The sequence below is a fragment of the Harpia harpyja genome, chromosome Z (assembly GCF_026419915.1).
Source record: "Harpia harpyja isolate bHarHar1 chromosome Z, bHarHar1 primary haplotype, whole genome shotgun sequence".
Taxonomy (NCBI): domain Eukaryota; kingdom Metazoa; phylum Chordata; class Aves; order Accipitriformes; family Accipitridae; genus Harpia; species Harpia harpyja.
Window position 1 is genome coordinate 2,762,674 of NC_068969.1, and position 21,527 is coordinate 2,784,200.

The following is a 21,527-nucleotide window of genomic DNA, read 5'->3' on the forward strand; positions in this document are numbered from 1 at the left end:
CACGTGCACAGACTGAGCAATTCAGTGCTCCCAGAACCGGTAATAAAGACATATTGCCATGTGTGCTCTTTTTCCCATTACAGTAGTTGGTTTTATATAAATAGTACTTTCAGTAGAAGAGAAAAAAATTAATGAAATTTCTAAAAAAAAAAAAAGAACCGAGCTTCTGCTTAGTGGTACTTCAGAATAAAATCTTAGCAATTAAGGGTTAAACACAGAGCAGCACTGTGGCTAGAGAAGGAAAGGAAAACAATATTCAAAGCATGAGAACACTACTGTCTTTTTTAACCTTCAGCCAAGTGGTATGTAGCATTTATGCGTGAAAAAATGTGGCTGTAGCTGCTAAGTCTCCTTGCATTCCCCATCTTTGTAAATGCCCTATTCATTTTGCAATAGTATATCTATGCAAAGACAGTCATAGATTGGAACCCTCAGGCACAAATAATCCACATTCTGATTCCAAGGATTTAAAATTCAGATAATTTCAGTACTCAAATGGACGAACTTTAATCTGTAGATGTAACATAAAAATGTGTCTCAGTGTCATTGACAACATCCAGTGTTGCATTTCTGCATGCTTTATATAGGCCTGTGTCTTCAAAGGTGAAATTTAGTTCTTTTTTATAAATTTGTTTGTTTATAAATGATGGAGGAATGAGGGTGTTGTTTCATGCAATGTAATGTAACCAGAGTGGGCAAAAAAGGCAAATGTAGAAGCCAATACTTGAAAATAAACACTACTAACTCCCTGTTAGGTGAAATCGTGAGAGCAAATGGAAGCATTCCCTCAAGCCCTGGGACAAATGGCTTTGCCCTTTTCCCCTCCTCTGCATGCCTCCCCCAACTCCCATAGCATGGCCCCTGCTGGTGCCACAGCTTCTGCCTTGGCAGTGGCTGAACAGGAAGAAATGGCAGGTGAAATGTTAATTTTAAAAATATTTCTTGGGTCCTTTATGTTACTAAGCCAAAGAGAACGGTCTTGGCCTTCCCCTTCTTGATAGAACTGCACATGGTTCCCATTGACATAATTGGAAGCTGTGTTGCTAGGTTATGAGAGAATTTGGCATGCACCTTGAAAATAATAATAATAAAACCTCCTGAATTACTATAAAAATACCCACAGTAGCATTTCAAAATTAGATTTATTTTTAAGTGTTACTGTTGCATCCCAGGAACTTGAAAACCATGTTTTATATTAGCAAAATATTTCCCATACCAATTTACATTCACTGCATGTATTAACTTCACAAACCACAGTTAAGCTTTCCTCTTGGGGACAGTACACTCATTTTTTATATTGAAAATAATGAAAGTTCTAAAAAAACCACAGAGAAATTATTTTCCCAGTCATGTTTGCAATTCTTTACCCTTAGAATTACATAAGTCTCTATGTTATGACATTTAATTCCTGTTTTTAGTCAACTTTGCCAAAGCAAGGCAGCAAAGAATCTTCATTATGTCTTTCTGTCCAAACATTCATAAGTATTTCCACATGAATTGATATGTTAATTTTAAAGTTCAGAGGGACTATCTTCTAAATTCTATGCAAGAAAGCAGTATCATGATATGCTTAATGCTACCTGTTTACCTACTGATAAAGAAGGCAATCACAGAACCACATACAATTGAAAACACCTTTGCAATCTAAGACTGCAACATATTCAAAATGGAAACGCTGCTTACAGTTCACAGATGGGAGGGGATATTCACTTCTGGATGGTGGAGAGGTCAGACAGTGCATATTACACAGGAGTCACAGCTATACACACTATATGATGAGAGGCCGACAGCTGAATGGGCGTGCTAAGAAACTCTACACTCCTACTTACCACACATTGGAATCTACGCCCAGATGTGGGTATCCTAGGAAGGAGGAGGACAGGTTTTTTTAAAACAGTACAGGGTCTGGCCCATTCATTTAAAGTATGTTGTGTTTGAGTATGAGGAAGTGTTAACTTCGTGATGCTAACAGTCCTCGATAAGTATCCTACGCGTCAAATTCAAGTTGTTACTATTCACAAAGTTTCAGTAAATTCTCTAGTCCATTTTTCATTATTAAATGAAATTCACTGCTTACAGGAAAGGGATATTGAACTACAGTAAGCAAAAGAGTCTTGTCAGAAAATAAGACAACGAACTGAAAAATAACAATTACACTAGAAATATGTTCAGGAAGAACAACCAACAGTGTAATGAGCAAGAATGATGGAGAGTAAAACCAACTCATATATTACATTATGTATTATATTGAGAAGTGCAGATACCTACCTATCTGATTTTTATATTGAAAGTAATCTCCAATCATATACATACTCTCCTAAACTCAGAGGCAATCTCTCTGATACGTATTTCTAAACTGCCTAGTGTAAAGAAATGGAAGACTCTAGATGTTAAAGCAGCACATTCAGTAATCATATTAATGTTTCATGTTATTTTTCAGATGAAATGTTATCATTTTAAAATATGCTATGTGCACTTACCATTATGTGACATTCCAACGGCAAGGCATTTCTGAAATCTGCAGTATTGGCATTTATTTCTGCTTTTCTTATGGATGCGGCAATTAAGATCACACCTGTCATATATTAGCTTTAATCTGATTGTTCTTCGAAAAAAGCCCTGGAGTAAACATAAAAGCATGTAAAAGGATGCCAGAAACTGCCAGTGTCATCATCTCACTTCTCTATACATACAAAGTGCCTTTCTGTGTACACACTAAACGTAACTTTGTTTTAGACAGATTTCCTAAGGAAGCAAGGCTCATGTGATCATACTGTCTGCTTATCAGCATGCTCCTGTTCTCATCGTATTAGACATTTTCAACCTAGTTTGGTAAAGGGGTAAAAATCTCAAATAGCTGGGGAAGCTTATGGGAATCAATGGGGTTTAAAGAACACTAGGGATGTAAGTTGAGAGCTCTACAGACATGCTGAGCATGAAGAACACTATGCCAACGGAAGCAAAGCTTCATTTGTTCCACTGCTCATGGGACAATTTGCTATAAAGTGAACATGACATTTTCAAAATTTAAAGTTCATTACCAATGTAGAAATTTTTTTATAAATCACAACAAACCAAAAATTCTGCCAACAGCAGTTTGATCTCAAGTAAATAAAAAATATTATCAGTTATCTGGGTTTTTTTAAGTTTTCTTTCCCAACTAAGTATTTTTTATTCTATTTTGAATATTTATTTTCCTTTTTGAGCCTGAGTACTTAAAGAGAATTTATATTCTTTCATCTATTCTATTTCTTTGGTTTTGCACAGTGCTGAACTAATTTTGCAATATTTATTTCTGGGTTCTATTTTCTAGGTTGTTTTATTTTCTAGTTTATCTCCATTGTTTGGATATTACAAGTTTGCAAAGTACACTGGCAAATGAAAAATCCAAAAACTTGGTGCTGAACTCACAGAAATTATCAAACAGAAGTTTTATGAAATCTTATAAAGAGAGAAAGCATTATGGAAATTCACAATTCTGTCTTTTTACAGTTTAAAGATGCTTTCTCAGATCACTCATAATCTATTAACAAAGTTTATCCAAATTTATAATAATTTGTTCCTTGTAAAAATTAATTCTTCCTCACAGAGAATAATAACAATAAAAGCATAATGCCAGTTCTTATTTATATAATTCACTATAATTTAAGTAATCAACAGCATACTTATCGCTTTATGTGTGTTCCTAATTCAGTGCTACAAATTTTATTTAAGCTCTGGATTGTGTCTTTCCTATTAGTTGTTTTCAAGATATTGAAAATAGAGAAGACGGGAATTTCCTATTAAACTCTGTAATATTTTTCTTTGAACTCAATTAATTATTATTAATTTCTTTCTCTGGCATTTCAATTTTTACACCATTCATTTGGACTTTATATGTTATAAACACTAAATATCATTGATATAAAAAAAAAAAAGCCAGTGGAGTTCTAAAGCAGAAAGCCACATTCTTTAATACTATTAGACTTTTCTGTAGTCACCTAGAAATGTGTAAATTGGGTAAAGAAATTCTAATAAATCAGAAAAATAGACTGTGAATTTTAAATTGCTCAGAGTACTGAGCTTTGGAGTTGGGCATGAGCCTGCTTTTGCTGCGTTCTATGAATTCAGATTCTGCAAGTAACCTCCAAGAGAGCAGGAATGAAATATAACTCCATAATTGAAAAGTAGAAGAAATGCACAAAAAATGCAAATAGATCAGTAAAAAAATAGAAAAAGCAAATTATATTTAAAAAACCTCCCACTTATTAAGTCATAAAGTATATGCAGTACATGTGGAACAATTTACTTCAAGACCTAAAACTTTTTTTAAAAAACACAGATCTCCGATTTTACGAAGTGATTATTCAGATGAAAATAGTAGCAAATCTTACTTCAGAAAAAATACATTTGTGACAACTTACCTTACAACCCTCACATGCATGCACACCATAATGAAATCCAGAGGCCTTGTCCCCACACACACGGCATTCAATAGCCATAAGGGAGTTGGAAGACTCCTCATGAGGTTTATTGTACAACTGAACTTTTTCTGAAAAATAGGGTGGGGAAGGAGGCTCCATTTTGATTGCACCTGTGTATAGAGAAGATTTAAATGATAAACTCAAAGTATAATTAAATATATAGAAGATGAAGCAAGGAACAATCACAAGCAATCACAGTAAACATAGCCAGATTCATAGGTCTGCTTCATAATACAAAACGAGTAGTAAACAAAGGATGTAAAGGGATGTAAGCTGTAAGCCGCTATTTCACAGGCAGTGTATAGGCTGGAAAACCTTGAAGTGGCAGATTCTGATGTAGAACGTGTATTACAGATTCAGTTTTCAGCTTTGTAGTGTGGAATGATTTGAAGATAGGGATATTAAAAATTTACATAGGGAGACCTCATACTTGAAAGACTGTACTTTTCTCAGTACATAATCTGGTTGTATTACTTTAAGGTGTTCAGAACTACTGCAGGGAGATGGTCTGGAGTTTCTAATCTAGTCTAAAAAAAATATTTAAGTATCTAATCGACCTATACATTAAATAATATATTATTGTGAAATATATATATAAGATAATATAATATTGGATATTTAAAGAAATTTAGCGCTTTCCTGGGGAACACTGTCCAACATTGGATGCAGTTTAGAGATATATTTTCTCTTCTGAAAGTTTCTAATTAAGAGAGCAATTTGTAATATTGAACAAGCTCAAACAACCAAATATGATATCTTTAAATCAATCATTACTGGTCATAGAAGAAAGCGGTGATATTTGACACTATAACATTATATCAGATCACATCTCAGGAGTGTTGTAACAGACATAGTATTATAACAAGGTGAATGTTTTTCTTTTCCAAACTGGCTACACTATACAAACTAGAAAGTTTTCTTTCCTATAAAAACTAGGAAGAAAAAAGAAAAGTGGAAAACTATCTAAGTAAAGATGAAGAGGATTTATCCTACCTAAACTCTATTGCACTCTCTAGGTTGTTATTAAAGTGTTATGGACATTTTTAATTAAACAAAAGAAAACCAAATTATTAGCTGGCAAGATGTCTTGGTACACAAGAGGTACACAGCACTTGCTTCGCTGTACAACCAAAATTAAATTTTCCTAGCAAGAATTCCCTGAAAGAATTCCTGTACAGATTCCTACAAACAAAAGCGATGTCAGATCTAAGTAGGCTAAGCAGATCTTTAGAAAAGTTCCAGGCACAGCAACCTCACATTTCTACTTTGAGCAGGAATGCAGTAACACCCTATTTAAGAATAGGTCACTTCCTTTCTTAAAAAGAGAGTTTCGTGTAATGTTTTTTACTGTAACTGGCAAAAGAACAGCATTTTTCATAGTATATAAATAATACTAGCCCATGAAGCTCCAAGGTTATCCCTGCATTAGGAACACTGATGAAAGTTATACCAACGTCCTGACTCGGATGTAGGCAATATTTCTACTCCATCAGTTTCTTAGGCTGTTTGGAATTTAAAAGCTGCACATATTAATAATTAATATGCTATGTATGCTGGGGCATTTTTTAACATCCAGGATATTTATTCTGCATTGTGTGCATAGACCTTCAAAGGTCAATTTACACACAAGGTACATGAATAGGAGACTGGAGGTTTCAGAAACAAATGGTGGGGTTCATGTGTCTAATAAAAAGTGTTTAATGTCATTTTAGATACTTTATGATACCTTGTCTAATCTCCAACTGCTGCTCTGGAAAGGTGAAGGTCTGCTAGATGTATTCTATCTTTTCTATCTGCCCTGCAAGAATATCTTGTGGGCATCTCTGATGACACAGGATACCAGCATTTAGGCATCTGAATACTTCTAAATCCTTTTGCTGATAGTACACTTTCCAGAGAATGAAGCAAATATGAACATGAAGAAAATATTAAAAAAAATTAAAAGCATACTTTGGCAGTCCTGGAGCTTGATATCATATTTATAATCAATGCTTGTCTGATCAGTTCTTGCAAGAGGAATATCTTCATAGTGTGGTGAAGAAATGCTTGAAAAATCAACGGTGGTAAACGGCTTTATGTCAAAGGAATGTGTATGATCATCCATTGCAGACAGATCCACTGGACTAATTCCAAAATTAATGGGCCAAAACGGCATTTCTGTGTCAACCATTGTAATCCCTGAAAACAACAACAAAAAAGAAGACGACATTTTAAAAGAAGCTTGTTATCTCTGTAACAAGTTCAGGCCCGAGCTGAGGTCCAATTGTCTCATGTCCAAAGGGTTGAGATGCAAACTCACAATCAGGTGTAGGTTTTAGGGGAATGTTTAGGCCCCATCTATCATTTGGCTTGAGTTTATCACCATATAATGCATTAGGCTGTATAGTAACATTGCATGGCTAACACTAGGCAGTTAACCCAGCTTTGAGGTTCTTCTTAGGAACACTCTGATGTCTCATGTCATAAGAGCAAATGAGATTTGCTGGCATTCAGGGCTCAGGCTAACCTTAGAACAGAATGGCTGTCATAGGTATGCTACTAGAATGAACTGATCTGATCTGTACTTCAAAAGGCAGCAGAGACAACTAGCAGGCTTACAGAACAACAGTTAGATGAATAATTGACAAAAATTTATATGGGAAAAATAACCATCTAAATAATTATGAATGGCCAGATGAAATACAATTGCATTTTAATAGTATATTTTACAGAACATTTATGTGCTTTAGCAAGCATGCAAATAATTTAAAAAAACCCCAAAGCCCAATGATGCAAAATTAAAGCAGCATAACTGGAAAAAAATTTTCACTTTTTTTTTTTTTAACAGATAGATAACACTGACTTTAATTGCATCTCTCAATAGCATGCATATGAATAGAATTAGAAGTCTTCCACAATTAAGTTTTCAGTTTTGCAAATTTTAATCGTCATTCTTCCTAAGTGCCTGAAAATCTTAAGGTTTTTTTTATTAAGAAAAAAACAAAAGTAGTTGATATTGAATAGTGGTGTTTTTTCCTCCAAATAACCAGAAATATCTGAAATCTTTAGTCATTCAAGTATGTCAAAAGTTTTATCCCAGAGTCTTAAACCCAAGGCTCAAGGAGATTTTATTTATGACTTTCCAAATTCCATAGGTATTTATGCAAAAGTCTTCAGCAAATTGAATGAATTTAGATTGACATATAAAATGTTTTTCCGAGTCCTCTTCTGACAATTAGCTGAACCAAAATCCTCGATTTAGACATATTTCAACTATGAAAAAGTTTGCAAGTAACAGCAAGTGTAAAGCACCTACTGTTTTATAACTAGGGTCTGTCTTTAATTTTCCGTGGTTTATAAAAAGAACACTCTAATCTAAAAATAGAATAGATGTTATGGAACTAATATAACTTGGTCACTTTGGCTGTTTAATTTGGACTTTAGACCCAATCAAGTAAGCAGCCTTTAACCTCTAGATAAGAGGAACTTTGATTTGATCTACTTTGAATCAAAACTACTCTGTCACACTGCCAAAACTGTTGTTGCAAAATGAATATAATGGAACAGATCTGCTCCATAATTTTGAGATCATCCTTTGTTTTGACAGGCCTACAGGTAAGTAAAACAGTGATTGTCCTCCCCATCAACTATGCTGAAGTGCTAAGTCTAGAAATGGTTACAGTTCTCTTAATCTTTCCTCAGGAAAGTCACCATCATTCTTCCACCTTTTAGGACTCACAGCACAACCTTTTAGTTCTTCCACCTTGAACACTGACAAGGAAAGGTTGTAAGATATCCTTCTTGTTCTTAAATTTCAAATAAGAAATTCTTACTGCAGTGGGAACAAAAGAGATGCTACTGTATCCCATGCTGCACAACATACATGTTGCCCCTAGCAGACAAAAGGGAAACACAGCTTCTTCATACTGCCACTCCTCTTTCTTACTGCATGACTGATAAAGTAGAATCCTGTAAAGCACATGGTGTTTAAGGGTCAACTGTGGGCAAGGTTAGCCTAACGGTCAGCCAGCCATCTATCTTCCCAAAGGCTTCAGCCATTGGATGAGTGTACAGTTACATGTTATCCTTAATGAAAGTAAGATCTGCCTATGAGTAAACAATAGAATTTCTAACTGCCACAAGTGAAAATTATCTGGTGAAAGTACATTATAGGTTATCAGAGTACCTTGGTGTTATATAGTAGCTTCCAAATAGTCAATTTTTCTCTAAGCATGAAGTGCAAATCCCTGGCCACCAACACTAGGAACTGTCTTCCTTGAACAGATTTCCAAATAAAGCAATAAAATAGAATAAACTGCTTCTTAAGTGTCCATTTTTGTAATTAACCAGACACATCTTTAAAAAAATAAAATAAAATCAACAGACATCTAAAATTTAAACATTGGCTTATATTCCTTTAAGCAAGTGACATTGAGAGTTATGTCCACTTTGTGTCCGGGTGGCTGCCTCAGGGGTGAAGAAGGATGCCTACAGGCATGGTCCCAGTTATAGCCCAAGTTATGGACTGTGGAGTCCGTAGGACTCCATATGCGCAGGTGCACCCATGAGGTTACTGTGTGGCCAAGAAACAACTGCAGGCAACCATGTCATCAGAAGGCAGGAGGACTCTAACTGACAGCCGCCCTTGCACAGACACCTCCCCTGCACTACACAAGCAGCTGAAGAGCCTTGAGTACATGGTTAAAGGGAAGCGCAAGCTTAAGTCACTCACTGAATAGAGAGATACTTAATCACGTGTCACTGATCTCAATTTTTGTCTTACACACAAAGCAGATGTTAAAATGAGTTTTCCAGCATCATCTGTAAAAACTCTATAAAAATATTCTCAGAATCTCGAGGCACTATCACTTTGTATTTTCAATTTAAGACTTCAGTTTGCAAACCTCTGTGAGCTAAACAGCAAGTTAAAGCTAGTCTATATTTCACTTTGTAATACAGTGAATGACTGTGATGTTTTGGAGAATTTGTTTATATATAATGTGATTAATTCTTTGAAACTCCTGAATCATTGTAACACAGTGTGTGCATGAAATTCACTATGTACAGATATACTACAGCTTAGAAAGACTCAGATAAGCATGTAAGTCCAGAGGTCTGGCTTGCTAGGCACAAACTCCAAAAGCCAAGAGGATATAGTAATTCCTTAGTAGGAATTTTCTGTTTTCACAGTCAGCACAGTTAACTTGTTTCAGCAAAGTCTACCAATATTGCCAGAGCAGTATCATTGTAAAAGTATTTCTAGCCTAGAACTATGATGTTTTAGATTTTTGTTAAGTTTTAGAAGAAGTAAAATAAATATAAATAAATAATGTAATCTGTTATTTTAACAATCACTAATATGAAGGACTGCGTTTCATGCATGCTGTTTTTTCCTTATTAATTGTTCTGGATTTTTTTTTCGTGCATCTGTTCTCATCACACATGTTCTGTATGCTGGGAATAGAGGAAATAAAAATGCCAAGATTACACTGAAGAGAAAACCAGGGAATTGTGGGTGCACCTATCAGCTACTATGGGTCACAAAGTAATCCCATTTTATGCTACTCATATTTCTGCTCTAAGGTAATAAAATCTGGAATAAGCAGCCATTTACAATTCTTTGAGCAAAAGCCTATAAACTCCACCCCTTCCAGAGTTTAACATCCCATGACTAGTAACATCAGTTCTTCTGATCTTCAGGCAACTAAAAAGGCTTTGCTCAATCATCCCACTACAAAAAATGTCTACTTCTAGTTTTGAAAAATCGTTATGTTGTCTATATTATAATTTCATGTAAGATGTCCACAAAGGTACCTAAGCAATGATACTATACATTTACACATACACCCAACAGAAGACCTGAAGTTTTCTGTTAAAATAAAAGGCTCTGGCATTATAGCATTTCTATATACAACAAAACAGCTAGGCATCAATGATCCCACATTGATATTATTCATAAACATTTCTGAATTATGAGAATTTTCAGGTTTGCTCAGGTTTTGGATATAAAAATCAAAGCATTTCATTACAGTTTTAAAGTTTGAATCTTCATATATGACTGCTAAGTCTGAGTCAAATTACGGATAACCTGTTCAATTTAATAAAATTTGCTATTACACTGGAAACAAAATGAATTTTACTGTTCAGTTTTAATTTACACTATAAATACTAGAATGGAGAAAACCTTTTATGTGCTAGTTTTATTCTTGCATTATTGAAAACTAAAATGTGAAAAATGTTGCTATGTTTAATAGTTTACAAATATTTCTATTTTGCCTGTAACTTTACTTGATTTCTGCTGTGTATTTTGTCTTTTTTCCTCCCCATAAAAGATGAATGCCAACATTTCCCTCTGCAAAAAAATATTTAATTACAGTCTTCTCATGGCTTTTTAAAAAAAACACAAACAAAACACCAGAACATCCAAAGCACAAGTCCAATCAACAGATTACTCAGGGATTCTTTCATAAAACTCACACATGCTCATATGAGATCCAGGTAATAAAAACATAACTAACATTGGCTAAAAAGATTTTCATGTGCAAAAATCATTCTCAGCCAGCAAAAGACTATGCAGAATAGTAGCAGAGATGTTATTCACATAAAGTCAGAAGAATACGCTTTAACATTTAATCATCAAAAAGACCGGAAATGAAAGAGAGAATGTTGTTGAGATAATATTAAACATTGAGATATGAAACTAGTTGTTATAACTCCTTTTACTTGCAATTTATCTCATGTAGCCAACTGCTAACTATTATCTACAAGAAAGTAAAAGAAGGCACATGAACTCATCTGGTACACGTCTGTATTAACTGTCAGCTGTAGTAACAGCTTACAGTAGTTAATCTGGTGCTGATTGTGAGAACTATCATAATCATTAAGTTACTCCACTCAGTAGCAATTGCAAATTGAATTGATTTCCAATTCCAAAGAGAGTTATTCAGTGCATTTTTTATATTTGGAAAACATAAAACTGAACATAAGAGATTACCGTGGTATGAAAAACATCTTGGATCACAAGCTACTCTTTACCATAAACACTACCTGTGCTCAGTTAACCTGAAAGGCCTGTTGCACTACATTCTAGACACGCTCTTTCCAGACAAAACTACCAAAATATGACCCTAGAGGTATTTAATGAAGCAACCAGAACATCCTAACCTCATACGAGTTACAGAAAATCAGAAGAAAAAAAACAGTTAAAGCCTCTCAGCTTTGAAACATTACTAAAATCGAGGCAATGGTATAATTATACTACACGGACAGGTATAAATATGGACAAATATATACATGATGTAAATATTGGTTTTGTTGGCATTTTTTTTCATTAAAACATATTTCATGGAATAGTTTGAATTTCATCTTGTGTACAAATGTGCCAGAGTTTGTCAAGTAAACTCACATGCAAGTGCTGCAGAACTTAATGGGACTTTTGCCAATTGATTTAATTAAAGCAGGCTCAGACCATCTCTGAAATAATGTCATATATAAGTTGGTTAAGATCACACAGCCTTTCCTAGCTTTGAAGACAAATTTAGAGATGGTGAAGGGTCAGCTTGATATCCCCATATATTTAATGTATTTATCTAATTAAGAGGAACAATAAAATGGTTTACATGTGCCTTGCAAAAATACATCTACCCTAAATGACAGCACCACATCCACTGAATTAAAGACCTTCATTGATCTTTTAGAAGAGAATGCTGCAAAAGGACTATAAGAAGAGAAAGGACAGTCTTGTGATAAAACAATTACATTCCCCTTTCAATAACTCAGTTGTTTCGTTGCCTCTGACACAGAAATTCTATGTGGCAATGGACAAGTAGTTCAAGCCAACATTTTCATCAGTGCTGTTTTCAGGTCCTAAATGTGAGGCATAGGGTCTGGTGATACGTTGTGTTCAGAAAGTGATTAATTGATGTCTCTGGAAGGTGGAGATGGTCATCAATTCTAGTAAGAATTGGAAAAATGGTATCAATTTTTCCTATTCATTGTTCTTCTGGTTATTTAGAGAAAATTGCATCATCTTACTGCATTTACTTTTTCCTGGAGAAAAAAAAGATGCTACTATTTAGACTTTTGTCTCAGTTCTCCACTTGTCCAGTGAAAGAATATTATCTACTTCCCCCCCATTCTCTGTGTTATCATTAAAATGGCAATCTTCTTCAGCAGGGATGGTATTACTCTACACATTTTTAATATTTCTGATTATGTCCGAGTAGAACAAAGTTTTAAGCTTAGTTTAAGCCTTTAGGAGATACTTTCTTCAATCATGAAAATGATATATTTTTCATTCATAGTATCTGTCATTGTAACGGACTTTATGTATTAGACAATATTTGCATAAAATAAAGGTAATTTGATTTTGGATAAACCAAAGTATGTGAATTTTTTCTATATTTCAAACAATGACTCAAAGCTCTTGGACATAGTCCATTTGATACATTAAAACAACTGCTCTGTGGTCTGCAGGTTCTTAAATCTGACAACCACTCCATAACATAGGACTGTACTACTTTGTGTTCTGTTGCTGCAGAGTCAGCAGAGGGAGCACAACATAACTAAAAAAAACCTCTTTCCAAGAACTCTGCTGACACAATCAGTGATGCTCTTAAACAAACAAACAAACAAACAAGTACATAAAAAGAGCCTTGTTGGCTGATATGCCCAATTCAGTGCTTGACAAAATCAGTAACCTTCAAACTGCAGCAAGAAAAAAAAAGTAACAGCAAAAAGCTATAAAGACTTGCTTTAAAAATTCCATTACAGAATTTTGTTTTGTTATGTTTGCATTACCAAGAAGCAGAGACAAAAACGATTTTTTCTTTTTATCCGTGCACATATTCAAAACATTGGTATAATTCAGGGCAGAAATTGTTTCATTTATGTGATGATGCGTGCACTGAACAGCAGTATATTGGTAGGACTTAAAACAGTTATCCAAAGCAGTCTTTTTTCAAGCAAACTACACATTAGAAACCACTGTGTGGGAATAGGACCCAAGCTTACTTAGGCACCTGATAGAATAAGTATTGACAAATTTTTTTATTGTAAATTCAAATGGTTTTTGAAAACTCAGTACTGCCTTTCAGCATTCCTACCCTAGGCCTGTGTATTGTAGCAGGAACAAAAGCACTTCTGCATGCACCTTGGAGGCAAGCACACTCCTGCTTCTACCACTGTCTCAGTAGACCTGTTATTTTTCTTTTCAAGTGTGAATTTATTAAAAATATTTACAGGAATGAAAATTGAGCTCACTGCAGAACAAAACTTTTCTGGATTATTTTCAGTTAGAGAACTCTAAACTCCCCGCCCCCCTTAATTTACCTGCAAAACCAAAGAAAATACCTAGTGTCCTCTAGCAAATGTTGAGTGTCAAAATCAGCTCCATGGTAAGAAATGAGTTAGTGAAGAAGTAAGTTCATAGCTGATTTGGTGCACTTTGAACATCAGCCCTGATTCCAAGCACAAGATCAAGACAATGGATGACATTTTCTTCTCTGTTCCTCAGATCCAGCCCTCAAGCCATCTAAACATGGCCCAAAAATAAACATGTCCATTAGGAAAGATACCTGACAATACCAAAAACATGCAACATAGACAATATACTTTTGAAAGAATGGGAATAAACATTCCATGTAAAAACAAGCCTAGTGGCTCTAGACAAAATGGTTTTGTTACATCTTTAAGCAGAGGAGGAGGGATGTATCACCACTGCGGCAGGGTGCAGCCAACAAGCACACCTCAAGGGTTAATCATTGAGTGGGAGGGGTATGAGCTTATGAAAGTCTCCTTTACAGTCTGCTGTACTAACCTGCAGAACCAGCACAGGACCAAAATTCTGATAGCAAAAAGAAAAGCAATAAGCTGGGGCTGAGTGGAATGTTAAGGGTGTGACAACAAACCAGATACTCCCAGGAACATCTTGAAACACTGCCACCAGATGCAAGTTTCTGTCACATCTCCACAATGAAACCATGGAGGAGTGTTGAAGACCGGATGGCTTAAGAATCAGGCTGAGAAATCCAAGTGGTGCACTGTGCAAGGGCTGCAGAGAACAGTGTCACCGAGATCCTTCAAAAAGCCAAATAAAAAGTAAGGGAGGAGTCAAGCCATTCATCCTCTCAGCAAGGTTGCACAGTAAAACATCAGAAGAAACTTGAGAAATGGTGTAAATCCAAACACTTGAAAAGGCCAAAGGCAAGCAACTCATAAATCAGTAGGAAATGTATTTTATTCCTATAACTGAATTATAACTACAAGCTGTGATCACTAAAAGCACAGTCCATAAAATTTACTACAATGTTTAGGAGGTAGCTGCTAATAGAAAGAGGAAAAAAAAGCCCATTCAGAGAATAATAGAGCTGTTTAATTTAAAATATATTTTCTATTCTGTGCCTATGGAATTCACACAAAATGGTAAATGGCCTGGGTTCTTATTTGAAATAGCAGCATTTTATACCCTTGCAGCAACATAAACCATTGTAAATATAAATACAAATGAGAAACAAGCTCAAAAATGCCACAGGCTACTCAGACATACTACAAATTCTACCATCTTATTTTAATTATTTAATGTAGGTTTTGTTGCATTCTGATACTGGATAGACATTGATGAAACTAAGTTATTTCAGGATATAAAAGAAATTGATTGCAAAGCTGTGCTCAAATAACAGCTTAAATAGAAATTGAGAATAGTGGGCAATGGAAGATAGCTGTATAAGAAAAACTGATTTATATAACTGACAAACTTCATAGACAGATAAAAAGCTCAGATTTAAGATGGACAGCACTTCCAAATCATGTGGAACATAACTACAAAATTCTGGAAGTGACACGGTGTTGGGCTCCTGGTGGTAAAAGACTGACTACAATAGAAATGAAAGTGTTCTACTACTGTCACAAGACTAGCAGAACACTGAGCTGTAGAGACAATTTCTGCTCTGTTAACTCAGATTCAAAGTTTGTGGGAAAGGACCCTCAAATTGCTCAAACTGTTCTTAGAAATACTTGAGCAGAAAAACTGCACAGTTTTCTAGTTACAGGCAGCTGCAGTCCATGCTTTTTGAGGTGCCATGTATTGAAACTAGAATTAATCCTGATGAAAGACTTACTTATCTTCTAATGCTTTTTGTTCAAAAACGTCTTAAAAACACCTCCAACTCTTTAAAATAGAAATTATTGTTATTTCATTCCACTGAACAACAAAAAAACCCCAACCACCCCCAAAAGCATAAAAATCTGAAAAATAACATATCACCTGATTGCTAATACAAAAATCAGAATAAACGTCTACAGAATTCTAATGGGCAAAGATCATATATTGGTATTTACAATATGCCCACTTGCCTTAGTAGAGCTCAAATCTGGATCATTTTGGTTTTGAGTGATTTGAGGAAACCAGAAACAAACAACATGTCTCTAACTTGCACTGGCAATATTGTAAAACTATCTCATGATATAAAATGTAGGCGTTACTCTCTATGAATCATTGTGATTTAAAAAAGGATACTGATAGATAGGCAATGAATCACAATCAGTTTTGTAATCAGAAAAAACTGGCTTCTTAAGGAAGACCTTTGCCCCCTTTGGCAAAGCATAACAACTAAATGTGCCAAACTACTAAGGAGTACGCCCTCTCTTGTCATGTAAGTGGCCTCATAAGACTGATGGAAGTAATTGACTTTAAAATATATAAAAAAATGCTGTGTTGTATACAAGATAGCAAAGCTTTATCAACTATAAAGTCACAACACAATTAATTGACAAGAGTCTTAACATTCTCAGAACTGTGCTTGGCTCCAAGACTCAATGTGCCTTTTATAACTGGCATGTATTTATACCAGGCAGACTTCATATTACTCAGGTCTAGTGAAAGTTTTACTAACTACAGGAAATTAATAGAATTCAAAAATTTTATATTTGTGCAGCTTGACCTACACTATTTTTAAAAAATTATTATTCTTTTTTTTTTGCCACTGACTCAATATGAGAGAACAATCTGCTTCCAGATTCTTTGAAACTGGATTCTTGCTGTGCTAAATAAGGTGACTAAGACAGTGTTCCAGAAACCTTTCCATATATCCCAAAGATGTACAATAAGATAATACAAATTTTAATTAATTTAAACATAAAATGTCGTATCATATAATGGATATAAGCTCTTTTTATTAACAGTAACAAAACGAGAAATTACCAAGGAGTTAAGAAACCTTTTCATTCTCTAAGTTTTCAGTCAGATTTATAAGTTCAATGCATGCCTTTAAAAGTATTTTAAGAGAAAATTCCACACACAGAAGTTCATATGCAGAACCTGTGACTGTGCTCTCAGATGTCAAACTTATATCGAAGTCAATAGAAAGTGTTATAGTGTCAGTAAAAATTCATTGTTTAGGCCACAGTTAAGCAAAACACTCACTTATATGCTTTATTTTCAATATTGTATTATTGCTAATGGTATTTAAATACCTGCCTAAAGTTAAGCACTTTGAAAAACTCAGTTCCTGGCTAAGGAAGGACTTCTTTAGCTAAGGCATACTATTAAATTACATTTCATATACATGTATACACACAAATAAATCAATGTATGTTGTAATATAGATCCATAAGAAATTAGGTTATCATAAAATGCCGTATTTTCTATGTAAAATTACTGTTTCTTACTAACCACAGTGACAACACTGTGCCCAGAGTTAATAAAATACACTCACAACTACCATGAAATACTAGTCGCAATGTTTAGCCAGATGCCTACCGTATGTTTAATAGGAAACTGTCCCAAAGTATTCAAGTGTAGTAGAAAAGCTACCTAGTAAATTTATACTGTGCTCACGCATGATTCATTATATGAAAATTTGCAATTTCCTCTGTGGCTTCATAAGCCTTTGCAAGATTATCTAAGATTTAAGCATGTAGTATGGCAAAATATACCAGAAGAGATGTGTAAGCACTGAAGTTACTTGCAAGACAATCTTATGCTCCATTGCTTATTTGGTTTCATTAGGTCATTATGACGCTGTCTTCTAATGTATTTTAATATACTAATCATGGACTCTTCTTTAAAAATGGTGCTTAGTCAATAATTATCAACTAAGGTACCAATTTAGCAAGAAATTTTAGAATAGATGTACTTCATTGTGAGATTCAAATCTGAATACAAAGTTTGTATTTCTTTTTGAAATGTTAGTAACTTTAGCAGTAAATGTTGTATATTACATGCACAATATCCAGTTACTGTTTTTCTTCTGAGACACCTTAGATGCAATAAATTTTAAACTAACACTGAAGAATTTTTATAATATTAATACTTAAATAACCACATAAAGCTTTCTCAGTCTACTTAGTAGTAGTAGAGAATTTATTGAGATCTTTTTATGGATGCATAATGCTGTTGGTAAGAAGCCTGGGATTTTTTTCTTTCCTCAGACTCTGTCATGTCAGTGCTTTTTAATGTTCACAAGACAGTAAACTTAAGTATTGTTTCCAAGAGATGAGCTAATAAGGCATACAACTGTAATAGGGTAAAATATACTCATTAACATCCTAAATGCAGTTCCCTGCCATGGCAGAATACTGAATACTCCCACAGGAAGAGGAGGAGGAGGAACAAATGCAACATGAGTTTAAACTCATTCCTTGAATTAAATCCCACTTTTAAAGTTTTTCCTGGCAGTCAAATACATCGCAAATTATCCATGAAAATGCCTCTCTGATATCAGGATGAGCCGTTTTCATCACAAAGCTGTCATCTTCTAAAATACTAAAAATGCAAAAGGTATTTTAATATGGTAAGACTATATGTAGGGCCCATATAATTTGATTGAGCACTATTTTTTATTTAGTATAACTTAAAATATTTTAACCTGTTGGATGATCACTAAATCCTAAAAGTTAAAAAGCACCATGTTGCAAAACTCATTCATTAATGTAAACATGTTTAGGGCTATTTGTGCATTAAATACAGAAAATATCTCAGCATAACAGGAAACACACTTTCCTATATATAATTTTTCTTATATATAATTATATATGATTTCTTATATATGCCAAGTGTAAGATAATACTCTCTGTATATGTGTGTGCACAGCCAGGAAAATCTGTGATGTCAAGCTAGTTCAAACACTTCAAAGCTTGAGAAAGTAGATAAATATACCAAGGAGGGCTTAACATTTAGCATTCTCCTCTTCTAGATGCTACATAAATTAATCTAGCACAAAAATATGTTTAGATTTTGTGTCGAATACAGTTATTTACACACTGTTATTGAAGTGTATTTTCGTTAGCTGCTGAAACTCTTCTATCAGACATTTATAAACTTGGAAGGGTACTACCAGTGACGCATACCACTTCAGAGTGCAATGTTGCCCAACGCAGAAATGAAGGACCCTACTCTTTACTCCATCACAATTGTTGCCATTACTCTGACAAGAGAAACACCAGGCAAAAGAAAAATGGTTGATTATGTATAACAGCAGGCTTTGTACCAGCCTACAGTAAGAATACTCAACTAAAATAATTTAATAATAAAGACACGTGAACTTTTGTACACCTATCATCTGTTGTACAAATGTATCTTTCACCTTTTAAATTAGAAAAAAAAAAATTAACCTTCTCAACTGTATGAACTGAGAAGCACGTAACCTGCTCAGCCACTTTTCAGCAATAGAGCAATCTCTTGTCATCTGACTACTGTACTTTTGACCTTCCAAAATATTCCCAGTTAAAATACATTGACATGTTTTTACATGTGATTCAATAATTATTATTCTCAATAGTGTAGGATACTTATCACATATTTGGATCAATGTTCTTTGCATCTCATGTACTCCATCTTTCTAAATATTAATTTTTCCAGATAGCTTTAAAACTATCCCATCAAGACGACTTCAGGCTGCCTACACAAGGAGTGTAGAATCAGGTCATAAGCAGGGTAAGCTTGCTTTTGTAACTGAAATTGCAACATTGTGCAACATTGTGAGAAGTATTTAATGAGCACCAGTAAATTAATTATGAATTGCGCTCTAAATTTAAGTTACCTTGAACAATTCCACTTCTGAATCTTCTATTGGACTACAGGACAAGAGCATCAAGAGGATCTTCCCCATTCTTGTTTTTTGGGGGTCAGTACAAAATACAACATAATATAACATTGTACTCTGTATTTTATTCCAGAAGACAAATAGGTAGAAACTTTCTGAAGGAAATTTAGCACTGAAAACTGACTATCATAAGAGCTAGACAAAAAAATATTCATTTTAAAGCCTCTGTATGACTAAATAACAGCACTCTGAGAAAAAGAACACTAAAATATCAACTATAAAAACTCAGGATTAAGTTAGCACCAGCTTACGTCCTTTCATGTTATTGTATTTCTTACTTTCAACAAAAATTATAGGAATCTTGTTAGGAATTTTCTATTTGATATACTTCAGAAAAACTTGCAGACTGGAACTTAAAACTACGCTAACTACTGAACAGAGCAAAAAAAAACAAAACCAAAACCAACCAACCCAAACAGAGCCCGGGATCAGAGTAACTGTGAAACAGATGACACCAAGAAGCCCTAGAACAGCACTGTATTATCTTGAGTTCTAAACTAAATAAAATGGGTTAAAATTATGAGTTTATGGGCTAACAATTTCCTTAGCAAACTCTAAGTAGTCCTGGATATCAGTGTATACATTGGACAAATCAAACTATTTTCAATTATGTCATTTCCATTCCTACCATCTAATACTAATAAACAAAACTCCCTTTACCACTCAGAAAGAAAATATCACAATACATGCATTCAGATAATGCATTATCAGGGCAACATTATATGATAATTCAAAAAAAGAGTACACGTTCAGTTGTTATACAAGGTTATTTAAGCCTTCTGTCACCCATCCCTCAGTAGTTTTCTGAGAAAAGGCCCCCAATCACAAATTTTTCTGAGAATCTAACACGAGTCCTTGGGAGCAGCACAGAATTTGACAGAGATATTTAACTCTTTTCCAAACGTACCATTCAAGGGAAAAAAACCATTATACCTTTCTCTTAAGGATATGGAAGTAACTTAATAAAAACACAATGGGTAAGTGCTGTTTGAACCTGAACGAAAAGATGAATATTCTCCCTGCAGCCCTTTGATAAGAAAAAGTATACAAAATATGGGGGGAGGAGGGGGAGAATACAATTTCATATTTTATTTAATTTCAAAATCATTAATGCACTTCAAAAAGAACTTAAATATAACCTGGATAATGATACATTAATGCAAAATTCTACAAAGTCCTGACTTTGTTACTGATGCATGAACTTACTGTATTTTCTAATAAAAGATCTGGCAAGGTTCAAATTTTACAGTGTGCATGAAGACTAAAAGGAAAGAATTTCTTTGATCTTATTTTCTGTTGGGTTGCTCTTCCTCTATGTTATTAATATCCTAAGAATATGTCTGCTATGACTTGGCCCTGCTTTTGTCAACCTTTCTGTTTTGAAGTAAAATTTTCTCCAATTATCCATTGAAATTGCCTTGCTTTCCCCATGAAGGAACAAACATTTTTACCTGCCAAGGTATGGAAAATTGTTTCACGCAACTCACTTGTTCCTTCATATGAACTCCTGCATTTCCTGTAAGTGTCATTCATCCAGAAAGCAGGGTGTATTTATATTAACGTTTAAGCAAACATTATGTCTGGCAATAAACAGCATTTGTTTAGCAGTTCCATGGCTTTTGCTACTGTTCTTTGCTTCTGTAATAAACTAACATTTTAAAAATTGTGTTTGATGTTATTCTTCAGTTATTAATATTGGTGATCTTTAACTCAGAGTGTCCACGCATAGCAAGTCTCACTCTTGTCACACACTCAAAGTCAGCAGAGTTTTGGTCTGCATAGTGACTGTGTAACTGTACAAATCATTCTATTAAAGGAAGATGGAAACTAGTGTTGCTATTTTTGACAAGAAATTTTCAAGAGTTAAAATGACATCACTTTAGGACACCAAACAGAAAGTAGAGTATCCACAGCTAAGAACAATTTACTTTTTGGGAAAAGTTATTAATGTATACTTTCAGAATTCTGTTATTTTTAACAGCTA

General features: G+C 34.4%; 1 protein-coding gene across 2 annotated transcripts in view; it reads right to left on the reverse strand.

The window, feature by feature from the left end:
* Nucleotides 1-21,527, reverse strand: part of PPARG (peroxisome proliferator activated receptor gamma) — a 60,265-nt gene that overhangs the window by 19,648 nt on the left and 19,090 nt on the right. For both annotated transcript variants that reach the window (XM_052778393.1, XM_052778394.1), the window contains exons 2-4: nucleotides 6,414-6,641; nucleotides 4,404-4,573; nucleotides 2,481-2,619 (exon numbers count right to left, since the gene is read on the reverse strand). In XM_052778393.1, coding sequence (XP_052634353.1) covers nucleotides 2,481-2,619; nucleotides 4,404-4,573; nucleotides 6,414-6,633 — 529 coding nt within the window. In that variant the 5' untranslated portion in view covers nucleotides 6,634-6,641. The remainder of the gene's footprint in view (nucleotides 1-2,480; nucleotides 2,620-4,403; nucleotides 4,574-6,413; nucleotides 6,642-21,527) is intronic.